Source organism: Lactuca sativa, chromosome 5 (genome assembly GCF_002870075.4).
Source record: "Lactuca sativa cultivar Salinas chromosome 5, Lsat_Salinas_v11, whole genome shotgun sequence".
NCBI classification, from domain to species: Eukaryota; Viridiplantae; Streptophyta; class Magnoliopsida; order Asterales; family Asteraceae; genus Lactuca; species Lactuca sativa.
Window position 1 is genome coordinate 225422737 of NC_056627.2, and position 8902 is coordinate 225431638.

Here is an 8902-nt window from a genome sequence, read left to right on the forward strand (position 1 = left end):
ATTTCTTTTGTTTCGACAATCTTTCAATGCACATGCGATCTCAAATTGTTCTATTAGAAAAACATAATGCATATCATTTAGAAATAGTTTCGAAAATAACTTTTTAGATTTGCGAACTAGTTCTTGTTTTTTAAAGATACTAACTTCACGCTTTTAACAAAAGTATTTTGAAAATATAACAAAGATAAATTGTACTTCTGTTTATGCAAAACGATGTTGAATAAAAAAAATGCTTCACATGTTTTGGAAGATATGTAATCTGATTTTCGAACATATTCTTCAAAATTAGGTATTTGAAAATGTTTACTTCGGAAATATTGTATTGGAAATTCATAATGCATTTATGAAAATCATGGTTATATGTCCGTAATAGGTTGTTACAATGTAATATATGTTTTCCTTTGTGGTCGGTCAATGTAGTGAATTATCTCTTAATATCATTACCAATAACAAAAGATACCATTTACCAAATCCTTGGAGGATGAGCTTATTTTAAAGAACATTTTGCATGATTAAAAAGAGTGTACTATCAAACTTAAACAATAAGAAATAAAGTAAAAGTAAAGTAAAGTTGGTGTAGTATTCAAAAGGAATGAGTCAACACTTAAAAATTAGTTACACAATTGACCCCCCCATCACCTTTAATACTTTTCATTTCACCTTTCAACATTTGTCTAGGTGGGTCACTACTTTCATGTCATCTCCTCTCCACCTGCCCATCATAACACCCTAAAAGTTCACTTATTCATAAATTATATAGAAGATGTAGTGGGTATGTTGTTATTAGTAAATAAAATTTGTTCCTCCTCAATAGTGGTGGTATCTTGTGTTAATGAAACTGAAACCCAAGTTTGGGTGATTTTTTCTAGTTGTCCTTGTTTTGAGTCTATTAAAGTAAAGGCTCGAAGTGTGTTGTGAGAGAATCTTTTGACCCTAGGAACAATGGCCCCGTTTAGGTATATGGTGTTGTCATCCCCACCCCCAACCACAATCATTTTACGTTGACCATTTCCAAATGCCAGCTCCTTATGCATGTGTCCAAACACCACCACTGGAATGGAATATTTGGTGCTTTTAAGTTGAGATATAGCAACAGCTAAATCTGTACACCATGATTAATGAGAGGAGTAAATGACCGTTTTGCCCCTTAATAAATGAAAGTATGTTTGCTATACCTGGATCACCATGGTCTCCACCTCCACGCACCCAATCTCTTCCACAAATGTCATTCATGTTGGACCCAAGCCCTCAACATACAAAACAATAAAATTTTGCAAAATTGATTTTCACCGTTTGACCAAGAGACCGACATTTATATGTTTGAGAAAATGGCGTACCTGTGGGCCCGTTGTGAGCAAGAAGAATGATGGAATGATCCTTTGGTGTCCCTACAGCAGCTTCACAGATTTTCTTTGCGCTTTCGTTCATGTTGTGAACTCCATATCTAATAGGTTCTTTCAAATATTAGCAACACAAGTTTAAATGAAAGAAATAGCAACATACTTCCATTTATTTGTGTGTTATAGCAAAAACTTAAAAGCAAACAGACCTTTTAGTCAAAAGTTGTTTCCTAAAGAGCCTTTCACCTCCACAAGAAAAGGGGCGTCCTCCAACAACACTAAGCTTCAATGAATGGAAGTCCAATCTTTGGTAACCAACATGCTCTTCCCCAAAACTGGATCTCAATTGTCAATTGTCAAAAATATAATTAAACATGATTGTTATATGAGAATACTGAGTCATGTACGTTTTTGAGCTTAGAAATAAGATAAAAAAACTTCAAAACTGGGAATAAGTAAAGCTCTCACCTTTCCAGCTGGAGTTGAACAGCATCTTTCCCCCTTCAAAATAAATGAATGGACACAGTTAGAAGATTTCTTACTTTTCTAGTATTTAATTACATACCAATTATAAATTATGAAGATAAATATATCAGAAGTTGATAATGCATTTTATTAAAAATTGTCTAAATTAGTATTATTCTTTACAAAAGAAGTGTTAGATAATTAGATGGGTACCTAAATTTGAACCTTAAGGTGTCCTTGAGCCCTTGAGGTGTGAAATTTGTATTTGATTTTGGGGATGGGTTTTTGACATATAAAACTAACTGAGTTAGTTTGAGGATACTCAAACTCTTGACTCTTGCTAATATGAACTTATGTGTGATAAAACTAACTTATGTATTTTGTGAATCTCTCGAGTTGTTGATTGATATTCTTTATTATAGTTAAGAGTAAATATAATTGTTACACGTTGATTAGAATTAAAATTTGGTACTGAGTGTGTTAGACTGTTAGTGAAGCGTATTTTGATCAACATAAGATTTTGTGAGCTATCATATCTAAATTCTAAAAGATAATTTGTTTGAGTTTGGAGGTGCATAATTGTTGACAAAATATACTTATTAATTCTATGAATTAGAACTGATGTGGTTGTAAACTGATAGCTATTTTCTTGAATTAGGGATGAAATTTGACTTTAACTCATATGATGTATTGTGAATTTGTGATATGCAAAGTAACTGTTAATAAAAGCGTTACATGATGAGATGAGAATATCCATGTAAGACTTATAAAGAGTATAAGTCGATCATATGAGGAGTGGTTGAAGTATTTAATATATGAAATGAATAAGGTCGCAAAATGAGTGTTGTGACATAACTTAATAAATTGGTGAGCCTCCTAATGAGTTATAGGTTACTTATAAACATATAGCTAATATGTTATGTGTTATTGAGTTCTTATTGAATTGATGTTGTTTGTATACTAATATTATGTTGTGAAGTGGTATTGTCACAGTTAAATTATTCACTAAGCTTAGGCTTATGTTGTGAGTTACAGGAACTTGTATTTTGGTAACTAATTGTTTTGTTTTCTAAATGTTAAAGTACAAGAGTGGTTTATGAAATATATGTATGTGTAGAATATAGGGTTTTATTGCTTTTGATGCTTTCTTTTATTCAATTTCCTAGTTAGGTTATATTTTCATATAAATGAGGCTTTAAACTCACTATGAATGTATAAGAAACATTTCCAAATTTCCAGTATATTACAAAATTCAGGGATGGATGCCATGGTGTATGTTTTTTTCTCCAATGACATTGTGGAGTAGTATATGTGTTTCTTTACTTCTAGTATCAGTATTTTAAATCCCCCTCCCCTCTTTTTTTCTTTCACAATTGTATCGCAAGCACTTTCTTCTTTTCAAAGAAGGTATAAAATTACCATAATGCCCTTTTAAATATTGATGATTTTTACGAACAGAATTGTTAAGTTGGTTCTTTCAGCTCCAGAATGTTGGCCAGTAACTGAATTTGGGAATGAAATCGGTAGTGGTAAAAATGGTATTCCTATTATAGTCCAGTGGCAGTTGTTGCACTTTAATGATTAACCTAATACTTACTTTTCAGAAAAACTTTGTGTATTCCAGGCATCATGGTTCCCTAGAATAGCTGCTTTGGGCATTTTGAGTGCTGCAATGCTTCTAACAAGTTTAACATTTTCATTACCAAAATCACCTAGGTAAAGAAAACCAGAAGAAGATGATTAAAGAAAAGAGCACCAATATGAAGATTATATTATAACTAGACATTGAATTCATAAAGAAATTACTTTGAAAGCAAAAATGAAAGAAATCTTGCCAGATAAATCTAGAAGAAAAAAAAGCTTTGCACCAAAAACCTGCCTGTAAATAGCACCAAATCTGGCTGCAATTTCAAACAGCAACTATTAACTAACAATAGAAAAATGCATAAGCATAACAATAACTTCATGAGTGAAAATGAGATAAATTCGTTATTTTGTTCAAAGGTAGAATACACACCCACACACATGCATATACATACTTATGAAAGAATCAATTAATGTTTGGAATGATCCACAGAAGAAGTAGCTGTGGATACATTCCTACTATGAATTATATGCATAAGAACCACCTCAAGCAGTCTTTCGAATTTGGAATTCATAAAAATTAGATATTATTTTAGGGCAAAAAAGGAGTTGATTAGTTCATATTGAGCTGTAATAAAACAAAATTAAGCCAAACTTAGTAAAAGTTGGAATGTGGAAATTAAAGCAGTTGAAGGACATAATTACCCGCAATAGCTCAAGAGCCTTTGAATCTTCTTCGAGATTCCAGTCATCATGCTTCAAAATCCAACAAATACAGATAATTAATAGCTAAAAATCCATCGATTAGCACGTAATAATTAACACACAACGAAGCTCACAACGTCTCCGACGATGACTATCCTGACGGAGGAGGCCATGGATAAACGAATATTGCAGTTTAGCTTAGAAGAGTAAGACGCCGAAAAGGTCGGTGGCGACGGCGATTGGCTGGAGGAACCGAAGAGAACCGTCGGAATTGGCGTGTGCAGCAACGCGCCGGAGAACATAGAGGATCGTAATCTCGTGGTCGTACCGCCGTATATAAACTGCCACGACTTATATCTGATTTAAGAAAAATGTTACGGTTAACCCCCTCAATCTTTGAAACTTTTACATATAGTCCTTCAATAGTTTTTTATGTCATACAATAGGAGGGGTGTTCAAATGCCACTCGATGGTACTATTTGTATCTGAAATTTCGGATATCCGAATTTTCGGATATGAATATGGATATCCGAAAATTTTATCATATGCTATTATTTCTCAACCAATAAATAAACTTTTTAACATAAAAATAGACTAAGTATAGGAACATAAATAATATATAAACTCAAAACACCATAAAAATAAAATGTTAATGTTTCATGTCAGCATTAATGCAAAGTCTCCACAGATCCATGTTGCTACAAAGCTTCCAATCATTTCCAAGCACTTTCTGTTAACTTTCAAACATTTATGATATGGTTGCCACTCCTAGTGTGACACTTATGTGTGATGGTTCATAAGTGACCTAGCGACATTAGAACGTATATAATTAACTGTCTAAGGGATATATGCATATTGCATTATTATAATTGTTGATTAAATTATCTCAGTTTGATTATGAATTGTTGGAGACCCTTTTGATCAATTTGGCTAACCATTGTTAGTATATTCTTTGCATTGGAACACGATATTGGATTATATGTTAGTAAACCATTTGACTTTGAAATATGAGTTAATAAACCATTTTGACTTGAATTTGGGTTCGTTGTACCCTTGCCTTGATATTATTGAGTTTTTGAAAACTTTGTTGGTTTTCTATTAATTTTTGGAGGATTTGACTTGAGTGAAATGATTGTCAAATATCATTTACAAAGAATGAATCAATATCAGATATTCTCACTAGGAATTCATTGCCTGAGTAAAGAAGATATATGTTTTTATCATAAGAGTACAAGGTGATAAACATGGATCAACAGTCTTTAACTTTTTTCCATTTTTGTCAGGAGGCATTCGACCAATTGTCACTTTTATCAAATAAAAAACTGCTATAAACATGAATCAGAGCAAGAATGGAATGAGAAGAAGAAAACAGTTTGTTTTAAAGTAGTAGTTGCGCGAATGGTTAGAATATTTGAAACAAAACATATATTTTTTGCCCAATTTCAGAAAGAAAAAAAAAATGTATACGAAATTAACATTTCATTTAGTACTGAGTAAAAAAAAAATCAAATTCTTATGCTACGAACAAACATTCAAAGAGTAGGAGCCATTTTTGGCACAACAAAGTAACAAAGCACACTTGCAAAAAAGTATTCTCATTTCTCTCCAAAATTGACATCATCTCTATAAAATTCCTGCCAATAAAACACACAGTTATTATGTTCCTATATAGAACTAAATGTCAGAAATACCAAAATTGACACTTTTGATTCTTTACCTATTTAAGCATTGTACTTTTTTAAAAAATATCTTATCATTTGAAACATTCTACCTAGCTATTGTATATCATTTAAATTTGTTTTGTATTTGGATGACATTGCTATAATTCAGTAGGACGAAATGAGTGTGAGGTGCTATAAATATGTAATAAATAAATGAATGAAAATACATAAATACCCTTGTAGAAATTACCTTGTATAACCAGCATTATACATATTAAGGGTGGTTTGACTTTTCTCTCAACCATTCTACAAAATTGTCAAGAATCAATGGCCATGCTTGACAAGCATCATAATTTTCAAGCTCTGGAAACTTTATCTGCACACATACAAATCACACCCCAAATCCAAATAGTCAAAATACATATAACGAGGGTATTTTGGTCTTTTAATAAATAAGAAAGAAGAAAATTTAAATTCCTTCCACCCTCCCCTACAAATGGTAAAATCCATCCAACATGGTATTTGAAGGATTCCGATGGAATTGAATTCCATCCATTTGACAACCAAAATGGAATCTCCAATTCCAATTCCATCATAAAATCCACAAAATAAAAGATAAGTTGAATACCTCTTGACAAAAACGAAAAAAGTTAGTCCATTGATCCATGTTAACCACCTTATACTCCTTTTGTATCTATCAAAATTCAAAACATAACACAAAGAGATCAATGATTTTAAACAAAATCACATCCATAACACAAAAAAAGTCAAATCAGAATTAACCACAAACCTTTAAGTAGTCACAGAATGAATCAATCTGAAGTCGGAAATAGGGCCCTAAAACAAGATCAAGTAATACACAAACACTCTCGATGTCTAAGCTCTTTTGTTTATCTTCTGAAATACATAAAATCATACAAATGTGTTACAAAAAATAAAATGGTATTTGAGATGCTATTTGGAGTTCCAAAAAATAAAAAACATAAAGATTACCTGTTAAGCAGTAACGAAAGGAGAAGCGATAGAAATCTTCAAAATTGTTTGGCTTAGCAACCTTAATAAAGAACAAAAAGTTAGATACTAGATACTATTTGGAGTTGAAATATAAATATCTATACATATAATTACGAGGGGTAAACATGTAAAAATACCTCTCTCTCCAACTCGGAGAGTTCTTTCTTTAGCTTTTTAAGAGTGTCAGCACGAAGAGATTTGAGGCCTGTTCTCCATTCTTCCTGATAAGATAAATTGAGAAGCATTTTTCGAAAAACACCATTTTCTTAAATATTAAAACATGTTATATAAAAAGGGGCAAAAATGCATTGAATTAGATTAGGAAAGATTTATACTCTTTGATGTAAGAAACTAAGTAAACTTATAAAACACACCTGTGGCATACCTGTGTAAAGTATCCCTGCTTCTTAGCATTCATTTTCCTGGAATATCTTTAACTATCAATAAATGAATTACCTTAAAAGATTCAATTTCATTAGAAAAAAAAAAAAAAAAAAAAAAAAAAAAAAAAAAAAGAAACATACCAAGCAAGCATCAAGATTCTGACATCAGTGTGCTCAACTGATAGATCTGAGCAGAGCTTCTCAACCCCTTCTGGACTATTACAGACAAAACAAACTATTAAGAAATCCACAATAAAAAGTACAAATGATCCAATAAAAATTTGACCAAAAGAGTTTTTAATAATGATGATGGTAAAGAGAAATAGTTAAAAGAAACAAATTTATACTTACTCAATCATGCCTATTGAAGTATTAGCATATGATGCAAAGAAGTTGTCTATTCGTTCCACTTCCTTTGTGGCTTTCTTTGGGGCTGGAGAACAGTTGAGAAAAAAAAAATAAGAATATATTGAACAATGCCTGCAAATGTACAAATTTCACTAGGTGTACGTTTAAACTCCATGAAGATGAACTTAAATCCTTTGAAATGGAAAGGCTAAACCTAAACAAATCAGTATAGTAATAGGTGGTGTGAAAAAATTGTACAGTAAGATCAACAATATTCTCAACCAATCCCATGATAAACCCTGCAATATAATGTACTACAACACAACTGCATAAATTTGTTCCTGGTTTTCTTTACTCAATCTATCAATCTAATGCTATCAAGCACCAGATCAATTTAACAAAGATTTTTAGGAGATCAATTTCTTCCTCGTTTCAGTGATTGGTTGTAATTCTACACTCCACATTCTCCGTATATCCCTAATAAATAATTCTATTCAAACGCTTTTTAATACTTTCGTAGCGTTCAATTTCACAAAGGCGGACTCCCATCACTTAAACCTCTAATTAATCAAGTTAAGAACTCAATTTCTGCAATCAAACCGCCAACATAATTTCAAAATTCGATCAGTATCGACCCGATTATAACAAACCTACGCATATAAGAATATGAAGCACGGGTTTCATGCAATTTCGGTAGCGTCACAATTAACGCAAGAAAAATATGGAAGAAGTGTATCGTTTTACAAAATATCCAGATTACTGACCAGGTTCGGCAAGAGATGATTTTACGGCGTCCGATTTCCTCTTCGAAGCGCGAGGCATTGTTGATTACGAAATGAATTTTACAAAATTAAATCGGAAATATAGCGGTTAGAGCATTTGATAGGAGAGAGTGTTTTGGAGAGTTTTGAGGGTTTTGGATTTGCTATGTTCGAGCTACGAAGACGAACTGCAATGCCTATGTAGAGACTAGAGACTACACAGTGGGTTTTATAAGAGAGGGGAAAGGTTTGAGAATTCCTTCGGGTCCTCATAGGGGTTTTTTTTTCCCTTTTTTTTTTTCTTATATTTTAGTCAGGTCTTGCCGTCTTAAGGCGTGTTTGATACAGAGCTTTTAGAAGCGTTTGGGAGCTTCTAACTTTTAGTTTTTAACAAAACGCTCTAGTTTAAACAAAAAGCTTCGTTTTGCAGTACGAGCGTTTAGCTTTTAGTTTTAACAAAACGCTCCGATTCTAAAAGCTACTTCATGTAGCTTTTAACAAAACGCTCCGGAGCTTTTGAAATCAATTTCCATAATTACCCTTAAAAATATATTTATATATTTTTTTATTTTTAATCAGTTGTCCTTTTATGTAATTTTATATATTTCAAAAGCTTCCAGCTACTTTTGCCAAACATTAAT

General features: G+C 32.1%; 2 protein-coding genes across 5 annotated transcripts; both read right to left on the minus strand.

The window, feature by feature from the left end:
* Positions 1-561: 561 nt before the first annotated feature.
* On the minus strand, positions 562-4428 carry LOC111886607 (uncharacterized). Of its 3 annotated transcripts, none has more exons than XM_023882866.2 (9): positions 4229-4428; positions 4095-4145; positions 3685-3706; positions 3403-3517; positions 1809-1841; positions 1550-1675; positions 1338-1444; positions 1176-1247; positions 562-1102 (listed from the first exon to the last, which is right to left on the minus strand). In XM_023882866.2, the coding sequence occupies exons 1-9, from the start codon at positions 4394-4396 to the stop codon at positions 753-755; spliced, it is 1044 nt and encodes a 347-aa protein (XP_023738634.1). In that variant the 5' UTR covers positions 4397-4428; the 3' UTR covers positions 562-752. The 3 variants fall into 3 exon arrangements, with proteins under 3 accessions (XP_023738634.1, XP_052627449.1, XP_042758677.1); XM_052771489.1 differs by having other exon boundaries at positions 3612-3706; positions 4229-4369; XM_042902743.2 differs by lacking the exon at positions 4229-4428 and having other exon boundaries at positions 3641-3706.
* A 1128-nt stretch (positions 4429-5556) lies between these two features.
* Positions 5557-8507, minus strand: LOC111886599 (uncharacterized). 2 transcript variants are annotated; one of them, XM_023882855.3, is made up of 10 exons: positions 8265-8507; positions 7504-7585; positions 7294-7368; positions 7155-7191; positions 6907-6990; positions 6749-6809; positions 6546-6652; positions 6384-6449; positions 6006-6131; positions 5557-5717 (listed from the first exon to the last, which is right to left on the minus strand). In XM_023882855.3, the coding sequence occupies exons 1-9, from the start codon at positions 8320-8322 to the stop codon at positions 6030-6032; spliced, it is 672 nt and encodes a 223-aa protein (XP_023738623.1). In that variant the 5' UTR covers positions 8323-8507; the 3' UTR covers positions 5557-5717; positions 6006-6029. The 2 variants fall into 2 exon arrangements, with proteins under 2 accessions (XP_023738623.1, XP_023738622.1); XM_023882854.3 differs by having other exon boundaries at positions 5557-5728; positions 8265-8505.
* Positions 8508-8902: the final 395 nt, after the last annotated feature.

Bases quoted from the DNA above. Each gene is read 5' to 3' on its own strand.
- LOC111886607 (XM_023882866.2), bottom strand. From the start codon at position 4,396: ATGTTCTCCGGCGCGTTGCTGCACACGCCAATTCCGACGGTTCTCTTC. The intron at 4,146-4,228 runs GTGAGCTTCGTT...TGGATTTTGAAG, and splicing joins TAGTCATCGTCGGAGACGTT to CATGATGACTGGAATCTCGA. The intron at 1,676-1,808 runs GTGAGAGCTTTA...ATTGAGATCCAG, and splicing joins GTTCAACTCCAGCTGGAAAG to TTTTGGGGAAGAGCATGTTG.
- LOC111886599 (XM_023882855.3), bottom strand. From the start codon at position 8,322: ATGCCTCGCGCTTCGAAGAGGAAATCGGACGCCGTAAAATCATCTCTT. The intron at 7,192-7,293 runs GTATGTTTCTTT...AAGATATTCCAG, and splicing joins AGAATCTTGATGCTTGCTTG to GAAAATGAATGCTAAGAAGC. The intron at 6,653-6,748 runs GTAATCTTTATG...TATGTATTTCAG, and splicing joins CTTTCGTTACTGCTTAACAG to AAGATAAACAAAAGAGCTTA.